We start from the raw sequence: 19,639 nt of genomic DNA on the forward strand, positions 1-19,639 counted from the left end.
GTTTTCCTCCATACCGTTCCAAGCACTCAAACAAATCAAACTTGAATTGAAAGACCTTCTCCTTCATGATACATGGCGTACCCTTCACCCTTCGGACAGAGATTATACCTTTTATTCTGCTCCTCACAAACGCCACTCTAGAATCGACTACTTCTTTCTCTCGCAAAACGATTTAAATACCTTGCAGTCTGCCTCGATCGAACCAAAGATCCTCTCAGATCACCACCCGATTATGATAACGTTGCTATTCCTGGATACACCAGGCATATCCAAAATATGGAGACTGGATCCATTTCTCCTTACGGATTCCTCAGTTACCCTCCAGATCCGTGATTCTTTGACAAACTACTTTCGAGAAAATACATCCTTGGAAACGACCCCTCTCGTACGGTGGGAAGCACACAAATGTGTAATACGTGGACTTATAATGTCAATCTCAGCTGCGCGAAAACGTCGGGCTCAAGCATCATTTTCTTCTTTATTGCAAAAAGTTCGCTCACTTGAGTGCGCACATAAACGATCTATAGCCTTAAGATCGGCTACTGAACTAGATCGAGCACGACAACAACTCCGCGATGTCGTAGAGAAGAAAACTAAACGTAATTTTACTCTACAACAGAAGCTTTTCTATGAACATGGCAATAAGAGTGGCAAATTTCTTGCTCGGGCGCTACAATCTAAAAAGGCAGCTCGACACATTTATCAGCTCCATTCCAAGCATGGACGCCTACTGAAAACATCGTCGGAAATCGCGGCGGAATTTGAAGAGTTTTACTCTAACCTATACAACCTACCTTTACAGCCCAAACCAACAGGTGACATTAGGCCACGTAAGACTATTATAAAGGCCTTCCTCACGCAATATCTCCCCAAACCAGTTTCAAGGACACAAGCGAAAGAATTGGAGGGAGCTTTGACGCTACAGGAACTACAACAGGCTATTACACAGTTGAAACCTGGTAAAAGCCCAGGACCCGATGGCTTTATCAACTCTTACTACAAATCTTTTCTTGACATTTTAGCGCTTCCATTTCTACAGGCCTTCAACACATTAGACACGCCAGGACAATCTATGAGTCATCTTTCGGAGGCTCACATTACGGTTATACCCAAAGAGAATAAAGACCAAACTTCTACAGTGAATTATCGTCCGATTTCGCTATTAAATGTTGATCTAAAGATCTTTGCTAAAATTCTGGCTAACCGCTTACTACCTGTTATAGACTCCATCATATCTCCGGACCAGGTGGGCTTTGTTCCGGGCAGAGAGGCCAGAGATAACACAATTAGGGCCATTAATATACATCACTGGCTACTTCAAAAGCGACAACCTGGATTTTTTCTCTCTTTAGATGCCGAAAAGGCGTTTGACAGACTAGCATGGGATTACCTGGAGGCAGTTTTGATTGGACTAGGACTACCTTTGCGCTTTTTGACTTTTATTATGTCTCTATATATAGCCCCCACAGCGCGAGTGCGCGTTAATGGTCACCTTTCGGACTCCTTCTCAATTGGCAACGGGACTAGACAGGGATGCCCCTTGTCACCCCTCTTATTTATCCTTACATTGGAACCTTTATTGAATTGCATTAAGGATAATGCTAACATCAAGGGGATTTTGATCAATGACAAACTACATAAAGTGGCAGCCTTTGCTGATGACATACTTCTTTTCCTAACAGACCCGCATATCACGTTGCCAAACTTGCTACAAGATTTCAAACTATTTCAGTACTTGGCTAACTTTAAAATCAATTTTTCTAAATCTCAAGCACTTAATGTATCATTAACTCCGGATGTGTTGAAACAAGCGACATCAAATTTTCCTTTTACTTGGCAACGTGAAGCTATCACTTATTTAGGAATCCAATTACCAACACATCTTTCGGAATTATATACAAAAAAATTTCTACCCCTCTTACGTGACATCTCCAAAGACCTACAGACATGGAATAAACCCTGGTTTTCTTGGTTTGGTAGGGCAGCTATACTAAAGATGAACGTGCTCCCCAGAATATTATATCTTTTGCAGACAATACCAATCCAATTACCAAACTCATTCTTCAAATCCTATAGAACGCTCTGTACCTCCTTTCTTTGGTATAATAAACGCCCAAGAATTAGCTTTGCCCAACTCACCTTGCCCAAGAGGAGTGGAGGTATAGGACTTCCGGATATTCACCGTTATTACAGGTCCTGTCACCTAGCCAGAATAGTGGACTGGACAACAAACCACACTCGTAAGGTGTGGGTTGGTGTAGAGGCTGATTTCTCAAAGATACCACTCTCCACCTCCCCGTGGCTGAAAACCTCTCACGTCCCTTCCGAGTTTCGAGAACACCCACTTATAGGTCCCACTCTATGCTGTAGTGCTCAGTTGTTCCAGAAAAAAGAACTATCTTCCTTTCCGAGCCCTCTTACTCCGATCAAATTGAATCCGGACTTTATTCCAGGGATTTCTCCGACCTTTCTCGCTGGGTATGGCCGTGATGAGAGTCTTACAGTGGGTCAATTCTTCAAAGATTCTAGCCTCTTATCTACAGAAGACATTGCAAAGACGTGGCCATCCATTACACTAACACCATGGATGTATAGACAAATACACCATTTCTTACGTAACTCCCCACATCTAAAAGACTATTCAAGACCGCTTACTGCATTTGAGAAGCTCTGCTTTACGGACATCCCCCAGCAGCATGTTATATCTAAGCTCTATTCCTATCTTGAAAGTACTAACACATCTCATTCGCGGAAGACCTGTTCAGCCTGGCAACGTGACCTACAACTTCAAATCTCACCAGAGGACTGGGACCACATTTACGACCATATGCATAAAGGCTCCATTTGTGTCTCTACACAAGAAGGCAATTATAAATTATTTTCCAGATGGTACAGAGTTCCGTCTTGGGTTAGTAAATTTGATCCTAACGCCTCAGATCTATGCTGGAGATGTTCCCGGGCAACAGGTACTCTTCTACATATCTGGTGGGACTGCCCGCGGCTGCAACCCTTCTGGAGAAAAGTTTTGGACATAATCACTCAAGTAACTACATACACCCTAGACTTTACCCCAGCACAATGTCTACTTCATCATTCCTCACTTTCTGTGCGGACTTATCGTAGGTCGCTTGCTTTACACATGATAAATGCGGCAAGACAGTGTATTCCGGTCCATTGGCGATCGGAATACGTTCCCACCGTGCGAGAGTGGATTCTTAGGATCATCAGGATCGCAGAGATGGAGGAGCTGATTTCAGTGGCAAAAGAACACCCCGAGAGATTCAGGAAGACTTGGGCGTGTTGGAATCATTTCCAAACTACCGATACTTATCATTGTCTAATGAAGGAATGAGCGAGAGGAGGTTTGGTGACACGGAAACCCCTAGAACGTTCACTTCAGGAATAGTTCCATTACGGGACTTTAACGAAATTGTATTTCTAAGTAATGATTGAATCTGTCTCAGCCTGGAAGCTGCTAACTGATATGACTGGTTTGGTTATGCCTATTTAGTTATATACCTCATCCTTCCCCCATTCACCTCCCCCCCCCCCTCTTCCCCCCCCCCCCCTTTTTTTTTTTTTTTTTTTTTTCTTTCTCTCTCTCTACCTCTCTCTACCTCTCTCTCTCTCTCTCTTCATCTGTATTCGTCCCCTACGTCCCTCCTCGCCCCACTATGATATTTTTTCTCATACTCTTCCTCCATTCCCTTGCTCATTTCATTCCCATCTCTTCTTTCTCTCTTTTTCACCTCTTTACCATATTCTAACTAACTATATTTTTCATAAGGTACAGAGTACTTACAGACACACAGGTGTAACAATACTCCTCCAATCTAATCTATAATGTTCAAGTACGGAATCCTAAGACATATATGCCTTGAGTTGACACGACTATTGCTATATACCTCACTGTCCTGTTTCTTTAGATCTCCCTACACTAGGACTATTGTACCCCGTATTTCTATAAATTACTTACTGCTAACATCATTGCTATGGGTATATACGGTGCCTTCCCCTTAGGACTGTATTTCAGGTTGAGCTACGATTTACTTCTATGTCCTGAACCCGTCTGCGTTACGGGAGAACATGCTTAAAGACTCGCGCGGACTGCGTTCCGTATTTGTTTATGACTTGTTATGCCTTTCATATCTCAATAAAATTTCTTGGAAAAAAAAAAAAAAAAAAAAAAAGAACAAGGAAAGATTCCCTTATTTTTTTTTTTACTTATTTCACTATGTATATGCAGTTTTATCTGATCTGTTTTCAATCATACAATCCACACTTTCAGGCATTGTGGTTCATGAACTTTATGATTCTCTGAAGACTGGACAAGCCTGAAATCATTTGTTCAGATGAGTGAAAGACAAATCACAATTACCTGATTCGTTTGCCTTGCAAATATAATTTTGGGTGGATGACTCTTTTAATGTGGCAGTAACTTAAATGACAAGACCTTTAGACAGTGATGAGCAAATCTATTTCACTTTTTGGTTGCATTTCCTAGGTTAAGTCACCTGCTTGCCACTTTGATATTTGACGGGGACATAGAACTCGCTGCTATAATTCCTGGCTCTGTCACTGCCCACATTGGAGTTCTATTTGTGCCCACCCACCTTGAGACAATAGCATTGGCATATATGTAGATCTGGGAGCTTGATCTCAATGAAAAAGCAATCCCTGGAATTCATAAAGACTGCCACAGATGAAGTTGTATCGCATGAATTCTAAAAGTAGTGCAGTGTGCATCAAATTCATGCACCTGTCTCAAACTTGCACTTGAATACAATTAAAACTCATGTAAGACGCTTTAGCAACATTTGTCTGCTCCAGGGTCTGTCTAACTAAAAGAGAGTTGGACTTAGTTAGATCCACATTCGTAAGATACAAGCTGGGTATTTTATTTTGAATTTGGCGCATTTATTGTTCCACAATGTAAAAGTGGCACATTTTAGAACTACCTGAATTTGGCGCTCAAGGGCTAGAAATAAAAGTGTCACAGATGCTTTGTGAATTTGGTGCAACACATTACCAAGAGGGATTAACCCCAGAAAAATGGTGCAACAGCTTTGTTGAATTCCTCTTGGTATTTGTAATTGCATTAAATTGGATAATGGAAATCAGCAGAGCTTCATCTCAATAAAAGAGAAGAATGGATTTGGGGGGACAAAAATACTCACCAAGGTGGATCCTATGCTGCACTGAGAACTGAGCGATGAAAGAATGCTGATCGCTCAGTTCTTCCGTCCACTCTGAGCAGAGAGACAGTGACTGTCAGTCTCCGGCTCTCTCACTGGAGCACTGGGTTCTGGAGGGGATGGGAACTGCTGGCTCAGCTGCATGCTGAGAGGCCGAGCCAGCTGCCAGTCAGGCTTCTGGTCAGATCCTGACCATATGGTTGGGATCTTTTTCAGAGCCTGTACTGGCTTTGTGACGGCAGCCAACTATGGACTTTAGCCTGCTATTGATTGAAAAAGGGTCACAGGCAGGGACGGACTGACAACTTATGGGGCCCCCGGGCAATAGGGGATCATGGGGCCCCTGTGTCCTTGCCCAAACTCAAAAAAGCCTATGAAAATGGTACCAGGGGCATCTCATGGGGCCCCCTACTGACCCTGGGCCCTCGGGCAGTGCCCGAGTTTCCAAAAGGTCAGTCTGCCCCTGGTTGAGACGACTTTATTTACAACGTTCACTTCACAGTCTTCTCTACAGATGTTCCAGAGGAATATGGGGAGGAAAAGGCACTGTTGTAACTGTATTTTCGCTGCCAGGTATTATGCTCATTGTCTTTTGTGGTAGGCTTTCATGTGGTTTTGCATGCAATGACTACCTACTGCTCTTAGCGTGATTTATCTGCTCAAGACAGATTCTGCAGATAAAAAGGGCATCACCAACAGCAAAGGCATTGGAAAATTGGTGAGCTCATTGGTCAAAATTGGTGAGCTCATGGGGCCCCTGTGTCCTTGCCCAAACTCAAAAAGCCTATGAAAAAGGTACCAGGGGCATCTCATGGGGCCCCCTACTGACCCTGGGCCCTCGGGCAGTGCCTAAGTTTCCAAATGGTCAGTCCGCCCCTGGTCACAGGAGTGCAGAATGAACTGCACTCTTGTGATCCATAAAAGAAGTAGGGTCAAAAAAGCTTTGGCCACACTTCTCCTTTAATCTAAGTGAAAATTCCCTTGCAAAGTGAAAATTCTTTTGCAAAACGACCAGCAAATCAGGCCCTTAGTTTGAACATGTTACTAACATGCAAAGGTTTCCAATCCTTTGCATGTCTTTAATTGAGCAGTCCCAAGGATTTAGATTGGATATTTAAAAGCATATAAAAGGTTGAGAGTCAACCAACTAAGAAGAGGTAGGGAGGAAAGATTTTCCAAATTGTATAAGCCTGCAAAGAAAATTACGGTAATTCACTGTTTAAAAATATCCCTTCGTATATGAAATGTAATATTCAGCATTTTCAGTGCAAGGAAAGCAGAAAATTGATTTGAAAAAAATGTAAGTTTGCATCGGTCACCTGCATGGACATAGATATGTTGACTCTATAGGTATCCAAGTGTATTTTATCTGCAAATATTTATTTTGCCCTTAAGAAGAAAGTCAAACGAATCCTTGACAGAATAAGTAGATCAATGGAGAAATGTTGTGATTGCAAAAAAGAATACAAATAACATACAGTAAATCCAATGTGAGGAGGTACAGCATGTCAGCACAGTGATAAGTAGTAAAGCCATCCTTCCTCCTTGTCATTTTGTCTCATGATGTATATTGATTGTATACAACGTCTCCATGTCCCACTAATGAAAAAGAACAGAGCCATTGATTTTCTACAAAGGAAGCACTGGGTGTATTCCCTTCATTTGATTGCGGCGTTGTGTCCTGACTGCCTACTGCTACTGATACGACAACATTATCGATTTCTACGTTTGTTTCAGATATGTGCTGTTAGTGGTTATGTTAGACGTAAAATACTTCCATAAGCAATATCATTATTTTTATGGGTTGTATCTGTGAAAAGCTCTAAAGATTTGTTGGTATATTCAGGATATTACATTTGAAAAAACATGAAGAAATGCACTTATAATCCTGGCTGATATCAGCAGGTAGAGGATATTAGTTCTATATTTCAAGGGCAGCAGTTTAACCCTTTTTTTAAAAGAGGGGATTTATTATAGCAGAGGAAAGTTTTGTAAGGCCTCATGCACACTGGATGCTTTGGCCATCTCTCCTCAACGCATTTCCTCCTGGCATTGGCGTTTTGGCAGAAAAAAACAATTGACGCTTGTAAACACGTGTAGTGTCAAGTGATTGGGTGTAACTCATTTCCTTGGTCATAATAATAGTAATCATAATATATTTTGGTCAATGAAATGAATGAATGCTAAACATGCCTAGCATTAATGCACATTTAAACGTGTATCCACCCTTCAAGTGTTTTTTCTGCCAAAATGCTACTACTCTTGTTATGCGCTGGCTGTGGTGTTTTCATTTTCTGCCTCTAAACTCCTCTAAACACCTATGTGTGTATGGACACCTAGAGTTTGATTTACTAAAACTGGAGAGTGCAAAATGTGGTGCAGCTGTGTATGGTAGCCAATCAGCTTCTAACTTTAGCTTGACCAATTATCCACTATTATCCAACTGTCACATTTTGAATGACAGTTGCTTGGTCATGCAACACTGTACCCAATTGTAATTTTTAGCTTTTTTCATACAAATAGAGCTTTCTTTTGGTGGTATTTATTCACCACGGGGTGTTTTATTTTTTGCTAAACAAATGGAAAAAGACTGAAAATTTTGAAAAAAAGTTAGTGCCTGTTATAAAACTTTTCAGATAAGTATGTTTTCTTCTACACTGATGTGCACTGATGAGGCTGCACTGATGGGCACCGATGAGGCTGCATTGATGTGATCCAATGGGCACTAAAGACGCTGCGCTGATGTGCACTGGTGAGGCTGCACTGGTGTGCACTGGTGATACTGCACTGATGGGCACTGAGGCTGCACTGATGAGGCACCACTGATGGGCACTGATGAGGCAGCACTTATGGGCACTAATGAGTTGCACTGATGGACACTGATGAGGAGGCACTGATGAGGCTGCACTGATGGACATTGATAGGCGGTACTGATGGGCACTGATAAACTACACTGACAGGAACTGATAATTTGCACTGTTGGGCAGTGATTGGCGCTGGTGAGGCTGCACTGATAATCTTGGCACTTGATTATCAGAGTAAGCAATGTACTGTCAGACTGGCCGGTTTTCAGCTATCCTTTTCTTACACAGAGACAGTGTGTGATGGAAGGAAATTCCCATAACCGGCAAGTCTGTTTACATGTGACCAGGTATGATTGAACACAGCTGATCACATGGTAAAGGGCCACTGTGATTGACCCTTTACCGTGATCTGTGATCAGCTGTGTCCAATGGACACAGCAGTCACAGAAAGTGCCTGATGCACGTCCCAGGGGGCGTACGTGGGAAACCGTCCATGGATTTCCTCCCAGAACTAGAAAGTCTTGCTGTAGCCATCTTTTGGCCATTGGTAGACCTTTTTGGTAGGCAAGTGGTTTAGCTTTGACCAAAAAAAAAAGGAAGCTGATTTTTCACGCTCCTGTTTTAGTAAATCAACCCCATAAGCTAACATACAGGGGCGTTTAGAGGCAGAATAAAAATTACAGATGCTCCTAAGAGCAACTTTAAAATTTTCCAGTGTACATGAGACCAAAAGGCTTCTCATTGAAAAGCATTTTGACTTTTGCAAGTTTTTCCAGAAAACATTCAACATTTAATGGTGTGTTAGCAAGTGTTACTGTCAGTTTTTTCATTACTTTCGATTCATCGCTGGAATATTATTTATTACTGTAGTTTTATTGATTAATTTATTCTATTTTTCTTATTGATAATCCTTCATTGTGTGTGATGCTTACAATTTACACTTTTCTGTTTTGATGCAAACTCTTGCATTTTTTGCTGCATGAAAATGCATGTCAGTAGAAATCTCATTATTTCCTATGTGATTGGTTCACATCTGAGATTTAGTATGAAAGATAAAGGGAAACTCTATTGGGAGGATTTACCAAAATAGGAGCGCACATAAACTGGTGCCATTGTGCATAGTAACTAATCAGCTTCTAACTTCAGTTTGTTCAATTAAACTACAATGGATCAGCATCAAACTGTGGGGGACCAGCGATCGCAAACTGTGGGGGACCAGCGATCGCAAACTGTGGGGGACCAGCGATCGCAAACTGTGGGGGACCAGCGATCACTTAGCTGAGTGAGAGCAGGCTGAGCCACCATGCCGCTGTCAGCGTTAGAGTGGATTCTCTCTGTCACTCCATGCTGTGAACCAACCAGTCCGTGTCGGGGATCAACCAGCTAGTGGGTGAGCATATGTGTTTCAGACATTGACAAAGGGGCCCCAGATTACTTATGCTGCCCACTAATTGCTGTGGTTGGTCCACAGCACGGAGATAGAGGGAATCCACTCTAACACCAACAACGGCATGGTGTATGGCGGCTTGGCTTGCTTTCACTCAACTCAGTGATTGCTGGTCCCCCACAGTTTGCTGCTGATCCATTGTGGTTTACCTCATCCTGTAAGCTGATGTGTAAGTGTACAGTGTAAGTTTGGATATTTTGTTTAATAAACGTGTACTTTTTACTGATCCAGTGCTTTGGCCATTGTGTTTTCTCTATGTTCTATGGATCCTCCCTGATCTGTTATCATCTACAGCTACAGATCTAGAATCCCTGTGTCCCTGTATTCCACACCACTGGCTTGGTCCTTATCCATTCCTAAATTGTAGATCCACTACCTGCTCTTTACTGCTACTTCAATACCAGTTGCTGTTTTTCCAAGGTTTTTATTTATGGACTCAATACTAATGAGCTGTTAATTTGTTGTCTAGCTATTCTATGTGTGAGTGCATGTTAAGTGTGTCTTATGGCACATGGTATTTATTTGTCATTGCAATTCATAGATGTGATGGCTGCATTCACTTTCTTAGGCTTTCTTTTATTTTCACCTGGTGATCTGACCACTGTCTATTGTTTTTCAAAAGAGCAAGCTCTCCAGCAGAATGTATTAGTTACTGAGATGGGACAAACCATTTAACACTGACAGGGGTGCTTACAATGATCAGCTTTTATTTATTCATGTAAAACCTTTATCCCAATAGAGAAAAAAAAACTGTTACTGTAACTGCTTGTATAACTGCAGTGTGAGCTGGAGCTTTACTGCAATGTGTTAATGTATGTAAATCTGCTAGTACATCTTAAGCTCCGTTCACACCAATGTGTTTTTAGTGCTTTTTGCTATTTGCAGAAACGCACTACAGTCCATTTAACATGGTTTCCTGTGGAGCATGTTCATATCTATGCTTTTTTGAGCTGCTGTGTTTTTGGAAAGGGTCAGGGACTTTTTATAAGCAAAAAGCAACGTTTTTGCTACAATAGAGTTCAGTGGAGAAGCCGTTGAAATGCATGGTAGTGCGTTTTTGCTGCATTTTGCATTTTTATTCTGCCCAGCAAAAAAAACGAAAAAAAATCCACTTTAACAAACTAAAAAAAGAGCTGAACCAAGCACAGTAAAAACATGTCAGAAATGCATCAAAAACACGTCAAAAACGTGTGTAGAAAAATGCAAAATGATTTGCGAAAAGCACTGCAAAACAGACAAAAAGCAAACTGCATAGGTGTGAATGGGGCCTAATACTGCACTCCCCCCCCCCCCCCAGATTAACATTGCTGCTGTATTCTCTGCCCCCTGTGTTTCTTCATCCATAGTGGAGGCATTCTAATACGGGAGGTGTGTTATTGGTCAGCTCATCAAGTGAAAACAGAGGAAAGAAAGCATAAAAAAGAAAACTAAGTTGCAATATGGTTTTAGCTTTAATACCACTTTAACATGTTAAAGCTTATATGAGATTTTAGTTATTGGATTTACATAATAATATTACCACCCTACTAGCTACAGGGCAGAATTTTGTGGCTTTTTACCTACAAGCCCCATGGGCAAGATGGGGAGCACAGTGCCCAGACTGTGACACCTATGGCTCTCCGTGTAGCCCTACAAACCTTTTTTCATGCCAGCAATCTAAATGTGAAGTTTCATGTTACCATTAAATATCAGTTGTGCCAAACGTACCATCTGGATCTGTATGCAACTTGTTCTGATATCTTAGACTGAAAATATACCCTACACAAAAACAAAGCATAGTATACCTAAATAGCCTTGCAGTACTGTAATAATGTATCTACTCACTAGAAGTTTACAAAATATTTGCAAAGGTTGGCGCTATTAAAAGAAATACAATAATTTGTCTTTAGGTTGTTTACAGATTCAGCATCAATGAAAACACAAGATAATAAATAAGCTATGTTGGTACCATGAGGTTCTGTGCCTCCCACCAGGCTGAAGCCCTGGGAAGCCAAAATACCTCTTGTGCCCATCCCTAAATTGTTCAGAAACCAAGACCAATGTTATAGGTTCTCGGCCTTCCCTTATTATAAATAACCACACTATTTTACTGGGCAGGGCGATCAGAGCCTCCTTGGCGATAAACATTTTAGGTCAAAGAAGGAACGAGACATCAAAACGTGTTTTCAGACCCTTAGTTCATTGTAGAAGGTGTGCTTGGCCGAAGAACCGCTAAACTTATCAAATTAATAACTTTGCCCTTTTTATCTGTTAATAATTTAGAGTGGAATTCCTCCTCGAAACACGCTGAATGTTTGTTTTAAAAACATATGGGCTCTTTGCAATACTGTTGTTTCAGAGTAAATGAGTCTAGCCATGTCACTTGTCTGTTTCTTTCTGGCCCACAAGACCACCTGAAAAAATGGAATCCTTGACGGGATGACAAATAAACATGTCTTTTGAAGGTTAACTGGACACAGACAGATATCACATCCTATTCTGTTTATTTATTTATTTTTATTCTCCCTCTTCTTTTGTAGTTAATCTGCTGGATTCGAAAGCAATTCAGGGGGAGCTGGGATGGATCTCCTACCCGTCACATGGGGTGAGTTTACCAGACTGTGAAATGGGAAAATGCTGTTTCAGAACAATATGCCATTTAACGACTGTTTCCTTTTCATGGTACGCTGCCGCTAAGCCTCTCCTGGATGGTTATGGAAACAAAAAATGTTATTTTCAACAGAGAAAGGTGGCTTGTGTTTATTCCTAAAATACCTTGTAGATGTCATCTTATCTCACACATGCATGCACAGTGATACTTGATGACGTTATATCAAATTATTCATCCTTCCATTTACCATTTAAAGGGAAACCTAGTTTTCATTCTCCTATTACTCTTTTTGCGTTGTTAGGAAGAATTCTGATAAATGCTGACTGGATATAACCCAGAAACATAGCACTCCCCAGTGAAATCTGAGATAAGCAACAGCTGTTTCTGTGAAAAATAGTCCTATGCCAAAATATTGAGGCCCTGTTCACACTTGAGCATTTTGTAGCTCGAAACTCAAAAACCTCTCAACAAGCAAAAACCTATTGTTTTCAGTACTCCACATCTGAGCGTTCTATCGCCTGTAGCAAAATAGCTGTTGCTCAAAAAAGAACATGAGCTACATTTCATGCAGGCTTGAGCATTTTTGTCACCATAGACTTCAATGGGAATTCATGAAAAGCGGGACATGAGCACTTTGGAGCATTTTTTTAGAGCATTTTTTTCAAGAGTTTTGTCATGAGTTTTCAGCTTAAACTACAGCTCTACACCCCTTTTTCAGCTTTCCATTGAGAACATAAAACCGCCTGACAAAAGCTGCAAAAACATTCATTTCTGCTCCAAAAAATGCTCAAAACGCTTGAAATCTCAGTGATTTAAGCTGAGCAGGTATAAATTAGAAAATAAAAACAGTTTTCTTGGTGTGATAGTATTAATATTATGATACAGGTGTAGCTCTAGAAACCCCCAAGGTTCTCTGATTTGTGTCCCAGGTTCTTTTCCCACTAGTGCAGCGGCAGCCAGGCAAACAGCATCATTCACTCCTCTGGTCAGTAAACAGTCTAGGGGTTGCCTTTTTTAATGCTTTATTAAAAAACTTGAATGTGGATGGGTGTAGCGAAGCTGTGGGATAGTCCGCAACACTGAACAAGAATGTGAGGATACTCTTCCCTTTGCAGCTACTTCTCAGAATAGTCCCTTCTGCAATAGGACATAAAAAGGACAGCACTGGAACACCATAAGTAATTTCCCAAGCCACCTGAGCCTTGATATCAACACACCAGCAACAGTCACTAGGATCCCTCTTTCTTAGGTCTGTACTCACAGTGTCCTGGGATTTAGACGTCTCCCTCACAGCTCAAGCAGACAGCCTCCTCAGTGAGACCTCCAGACCAGCTTCTCAATTAAACCTCTCTTTTAGCTCTAAAAGAATTTGCAGCAGAATAGCCCCCCCCCCCCAGCTGTGACCTTAATGAAGTTAGAAGAATCTTCATCTGGACTGACAGGAAGGGCAGCATCCCTGCTGGCTGTGAATTTCTCCTCCTGGGGAAGAAGAACAGGGCAGCTACAGGCTTAAGACTATTTATGTTCACTCCCAGCCAACATCTGTACACCCTCCCCTAGGGATTGGCTGGGCCCACATACATATTTAGAGACTGCGAACCCCACAGCAGACCAGAGCAATCACAAGCAGCTCCACTGATTACAGGAGAGCTAAAGAACTAAAGCACTTATCTAGGAGAGTTCTACACAGGATTTATATAGCACCAACAGTTTGAGCAGCAGTCTACAACATGAAAGCAGACAATACTGCTACAACACAATTTAATACAAGAGGAATCTCTGAGGGCCTAGCTCATTAGAGCCTACAATCTAAAATGGAGGGTTGAGTGATACAAAAGGTAATATCTGTGTGGAATGAGCTGATGGAGAAAATAAATGTTCAGCTTCAGGATAGGCTTCTCTAAAGAGAAGCGTTTTTAGGGACCACCTAAAGTTCAATAGAGTAGTAGATAGTCTGACAGATTGGGATAAGGGGTTCCAGAGGATGGGAGAGGCTCAATATAAATCCTGGAGGTGAGCGTGGGAGGTGGTGATGAGAGAGCTAGGAAGCAGGAGGTCTTTGGAGAAGTGAAAAGAACGGCTTGGTTGGTATCTTGAGACCAGGTTAGTGGTGTAGTTGGGGGCAGAGTTGTGGATGGCTTTGTAAGCTGTTGTTAGTATTTTGAATTTTATTCACTGGGGGAGCAGAAGCTACTCTAGGATGAATGCTTGTTCTTTGAAATCAGTAGTGAGTTTCTCTGCTTAACAGTTAAAACCCACAATTTGTAGATTGCCATTTCTCAGCATGGTTGGAGAGCATGTTAATTTATGTTCTATTGTGGAATTAAAAGCGCTCAGCAGTGCATGCTCCTGGTTCCTAGACTGCGCTATTATTGTATTTATTGAAGCAGTGTGCCAAACAAAAGCCTTATATGTCCCTAAAGGCGAAGTAAAAATGATTTTGGTAGTCGCAGAGTTATCCTTAAAGTGGTACTAAAGGCAAAATCAGAAAATGACATGTATGATTCAGTCTGTCACTGGCATTAACAAAGTCACCTTTGTTTTACTGCATTCTCCCTGTAACTCAGTTGTTTTGCCTCCTGATCCCGCTGTTATTTTTCAACTTACAACAAAAGACTAAGCTGTTTGAAAAAGTGGGAGTTAGAGGGTTGAGACAAATCATTTATCACTGACAGGGGTGTGTACAATGGTCAGCTTGTATTCATTTGGGTAAAACCTTTATCCCCAAAGGAAAAAAAAAATGTTTCTGTAACTTCTTAACAAGTGTTAGTTGGAGTTTAATTTTCGTTTGTTAGTCATTAATGTAAAGTCTGTGTGCATTAAATATAGTAGTCCATCTATCACTACCCTCTGAAGATAGTGCTGCTGTCCAGGAGTGTCTCCATTGCTCCTCCATAAATAGAGGAAGTATGTTACTGGCCAGTTCACCAGGTAAGATAAAAAATAAAGGTAAAAAACTAATAAAGGAAACCTAATACAGCCACTACCTCCAAGGATTGGTAAGGTGCAATATATTACATTTTTGTTTTTGGGTTTAATATCACTTTAACTGATTCATATCGACACTGTTAAAGTTGGTCTAGGGACTAAGATTTTAATGATCTCTAGTCGTAAGGGGCTAGGTAAAAATGATATGAGTGATAATAAGTAGCTCTTGAGAATATGCCTGTGAATATATAAACTGCTTTGAAAATAGTCAGATTACCAGTACCCAATTGCCTTTAGGGTTCTGTTTTTGGAGGTGTTTTGTTTTGTTTAAGTGGTTTTAAAGGCTGAAGGTTTGAAGGTTTTTTACCTTCATGCAGGGGAGCGCAAACACCCCAAATCTTATGGAACAACAAACATGTATGATTATGTATGAAGCTAAAAATCCTTCAGTGAGCAGCTCCCTAATACTCACTTGAGTCTGATTGCAATCCAGCAATGTGCACAAGAGCCTAGGCTCTCCCGGGTCTCTCCCTTCTCATTGGCTGAGACACAGGAGCCATTGGCTCCTGCTGCTGTTAATCACAGCCAGTGAGGAGGGAGTGGGGGTTGGGCCCGAGCCATGCTCTGTAAGCCTTATGGGCATACAGAGCAGGCAAGGGAGTGAGCACGCACAAGTGCCCCCAGAGCAAGCAACTTGCTTTGGGGGCACTCTGCAGGTGGAATAGGCCAGGAGCATTGGCAGAGGATCCAAGAAGAAGAGGAATGGGACTGCTCTTTGCAAAACCAGTACACAGAGGGGGGGCATGTTTAAGTTTTTAATAGAAAAAAAACCCAGAAGTTTTACAATTACTTTAAATTAAAACTCATCATTTGGACTATTATTATTATACAGTATTTATATAGTGCCAAGAGGTTTGCTCAGTGCTGTACATTATAGAGGGGGACAGAACATGAGACAATACAGTAACAAAACAAAACACGAGGAGGTCAAGGGCCTTGCTCTTTCGAGCTTATAATCTAGGAGTACAGTATTATTCTTTCATATAAATACAGAACAATCAAAGCGAGTGGGATTTATTTCACATATAATCAGATTTTACCTTTATGAAAAAACAGGGGAGCTCAAACACTCCAAATCCTATGGATTATCTCGGTACACAAGGAACAACAAACATGTATTAGTAAAATATTAGCAATTTATTTGTTACACATCTTAAAAGTATTAAAATATAGAGACATTGTTAAAATAATTGACAGTTTAACATATTGTGGCTCATGCAAAGTTGCACAGAGTTCTCCAAAATAGGTCGCTGAACACAGCGGTTAGTAGGAACGGTTCCAGAAGATGCAATATAGGAGTACAATATCTGGCCATGCCGCTAAACGTTTTGTGGCCTACAGTGCTCCTCTGAAGGAGATATGAGCAAAAGAACTGTCGATAATAACAGATTCCTAATGGAGGATTTCACCTACCAAAACTTCCCCCAGGGAGGGTGTGGAGGGCATAAGCGGAGCCCAAAAGAACTCCCCAATAACAGGCTTAAACAAATGTGTAGTAGTCCTAAATACACTAGAGGGAGGGACAGCCTAAGAAGCTTGTATCAGGTGCAATTGCAACCAGAAGTTTCCATCACCACCTACACAGGAGGGGGGCTGATATGGTAAACGCTGGCAGATATTTGAGTTTAAATACAGGTCAAAGGTAATTTAAAAAAATGTCAGGATACCAAGTAGCGAACAAGGATTTGTACAGCTGTAATAACTAAGTATTCCCTCTGGCACCAGTCCAGGTTTTACCTTAAATTTACTAAGCTGAAATAGGGAATTGAAACTAGAACTATACTCACCTATACTCCATCACTGTGGTGTCCTGGAGCACCCTCACTAGGAGCTGATATCTTCAGCAGGTCTTCTGGGTTCCAATCTTCAGCTATTTTGATTGGCTGGGCTGAGATAACACCACTCCTATGCCTGCGCCAGAGTTCATTCATCTCGGCAGATGCTGAAATTACACACAAACTATATGCATGCAACTCATTGTACAGTGTGGACAGGCAGGTAAGAAACTTTAATGCAGAAGAGACATAAGATGTCTTTTCTGCTTTAAAAGCCACCTGTTAATTTTTTTAACTACTTTCCGCCTGCCCACAGTACATTTACTGCGGGTGGGTGGCACGGGCAAGCTACAGCACGTACATATACATCATACAGCCGCTTCTGGGTTAGGGGGGCATATGTGTGTGCTTAGGCTTAGTCACTGGCTACAGCAGGATTTTGTCAGCAGATCCTGGCTAAAGATTTATGGCTCAGACCTACTGATTGGCTGTAGCCAATCACAGCACAGAGTCCTGTGTTTATAAACACACAGGGATCTGTACACAGATCAGCAATCCAGCTGTTTCTTCTCACTGTAAATCATAGAGAAAAAACAGCCAGATTTGTAAGTAAAAGCAGCACATAGTACACACATTACACTTGTTAGGTACACAGTTAACCCCTGGATTGCCCATTGATGCTAACCCCTTCCCAGCAGTGTCATTAGTACAGTGACAGTGTACAGTATTATATCCGATCACTGTAATAGTGTTACTCTTGATGTCAGTGTCAGCTAGTCAGTGTACTTCCCAGTGGAGATCTGTTCATGACAGATTGTTCGCCACACTATCACAGTCCCACTTTAAGTCGCTGGTCACCGCCATTACCAGTATAGTGTCATAGCTGCGTAAATTCCAGTCTATATACTAAAGATTGTAGACACTATGACTTTCACACAAACCAAAAACATGTAGCAAAATACATTTTGGCCTAAATTTATGAAGAAATGTGATTATTTAAAATTTTTATTGGATATGTTTTACAACAGAATATATTGTTTTTTTTTCAATGTTATCTTTTTTGGTTTATATACCGTAATAAAAAATAAAAAACCCAGTAGTGATCAAATACCACTTAAAGAAACTATTTGTGTGAAAAAAGATAGAAATTTCATTTGTATACAGTTTTGCATGACCGAGCAATTGGCAGTTAAAGTAGCGCTGTGCTGAATGGCCTGGTCACGAAGGAGGTAAAATCTTCTGGAGGTCAAGTGATTAAATTAAAGTTCCTTAAAGATTCAGTTGATTGGTTACTGTGACCAATTTATTATATGCTCACTTTTGCTAAATCAATTTAATAGACCTATAAATGTAATCATGTAAAGAACTGGAGACTGCAAACCAAACAGTTTTTGGCTGGTGGTGATCTATAATGTAGGAGGAAATACTTGATGATAGGATCTCTGTCTACTACATCTTTTTCAAGTAGCAATTATTTACCATTTTATCTTTCTCCATTTTAAACTGTCTATATGAAAATTAATGTTCTAATACTAATTTTTCCAGAACTGAAGATGTTTATTAAAATGTTCCGGGTATCCGGCTTATATTTCCATACACATCTGAGTTCCTGTTTATTATATTAACAAGAACACTGCTGGCAATTTCAATGAGTGCAATATAGGGGAGCAGGGGCTACATTATCAGAGTATACAGCACAGTCACAGTTTTGCTGGCCATGATCGAATGGAGCAAATTAACTGCATTTAAAGCTAAACTGCATGCAGACATAAAAGACACAGAATAATGCAGCTCTTTAATCATTAATAAATCATTAAATTTATCTCACAATGCAAGGGTAAGGTCCTGAATTTCACTAAGTATTAGCCACTAGCAGTTTCCTGTATAGTGTGTACAGCAAAGTTCAGAGAGGGGTAGGGAGAAGCAGCCCCAGGAATCAATCCCATGTGCTGCAGTGGAAGAAGCATGCTGACAGGAGGCGAGAGCATAATAAAAGAGAGAGTTCATCGGTGTGCTGCTTCTCTTTTTACTGCCCAGTCACATGGTGAGGGCAGGGAGAGGGGTAAGTGAAAGTGATACTGCTGCAGGAAAAATCAGGTCTTCTCCTCTGCTGTAAGGACAGAAAGAATACTGCCTGATGGACAAAAGTACTAATCCTTTGAAAGGCAAAAGAACTACCATATGTGTATTTTATCTGTTTATTTAGCTGTTTGCCTGTAATTCAGCTTTAACGTGTATTTCCTGCCAATCCTCTTTATTTTTTTCATTTTAGCATAAGGAGGGGTTTCTGAATCCAGGTCTTACCACCCTTTATTGGGGAGATTCCCCCTCACTATCTGTGCTGGATGGAAAATAACCAACACATAGAGCATGAAAAAAGAACTTTATTAAAGCCTAAGTGTAATCAAAATAAAAAAACCCCCACAAAAATCAGCACAAGGGACATAACTTACCATTAGTAGGATGTGTCCCTTGTATTGATGCGTCTTCTGTCAGGTGAAATCCTCCGCTATTGATGCCCCTCCCACCCCTGCCGCCATAACTTTCTGGTGCGGTGGAGGTTAATAGAACTGTGGGAGCTGTCACAGGCTGTCATCAAGAGTACCCGACTATGCTCACCATTTCCGCCCAACTGCTCCATTCATGGAAGCCGGAACTACAGCTTCTATGAATGAAAGGCAATCTACGAATGAAAGATGGGTTGATGATTGAAAGGTCCACCCCCTCCATTCATTAGTCATTTTTCATTCAGCACCAGCTTCCTTGCAAGATATGAACATATCCTAGAGGAACACTTACCGTATGTTCCACTTTGCCTATCAGTAAACGTAGCACAATGG

The 19,639-nt window shown here is 41.1% G+C and overlaps 1 protein-coding gene across 2 annotated transcripts in view; it reads left to right on the forward strand.

Annotated features, from left to right (window-relative positions):
- Nucleotides 1-19,639, forward strand: part of EPHA3 (EPH receptor A3) — a 544,240-nt gene that overhangs the window by 64,951 nt on the left and 459,650 nt on the right. For both annotated transcript variants that reach the window (XM_089682929.1, XM_089682930.1), the window contains exon 2: nt 11,966-12,030. In XM_089682929.1, the coding sequence (XP_089539055.1) occupies nt 11,966-12,030 (65 nt within the window). The remainder of the gene's footprint in view (nt 1-11,965; nt 12,031-19,639) is intronic.

This window comes from Staurois parvus, unplaced genomic scaffold, assembly GCF_062004578.1.
Source record: "Staurois parvus isolate SC_StPar_1 unplaced genomic scaffold, SC_StPar_1.0 ptg000299l, whole genome shotgun sequence".
Classification (NCBI taxonomy): domain Eukaryota; kingdom Metazoa; phylum Chordata; class Amphibia; order Anura; family Ranidae; genus Staurois; species Staurois parvus.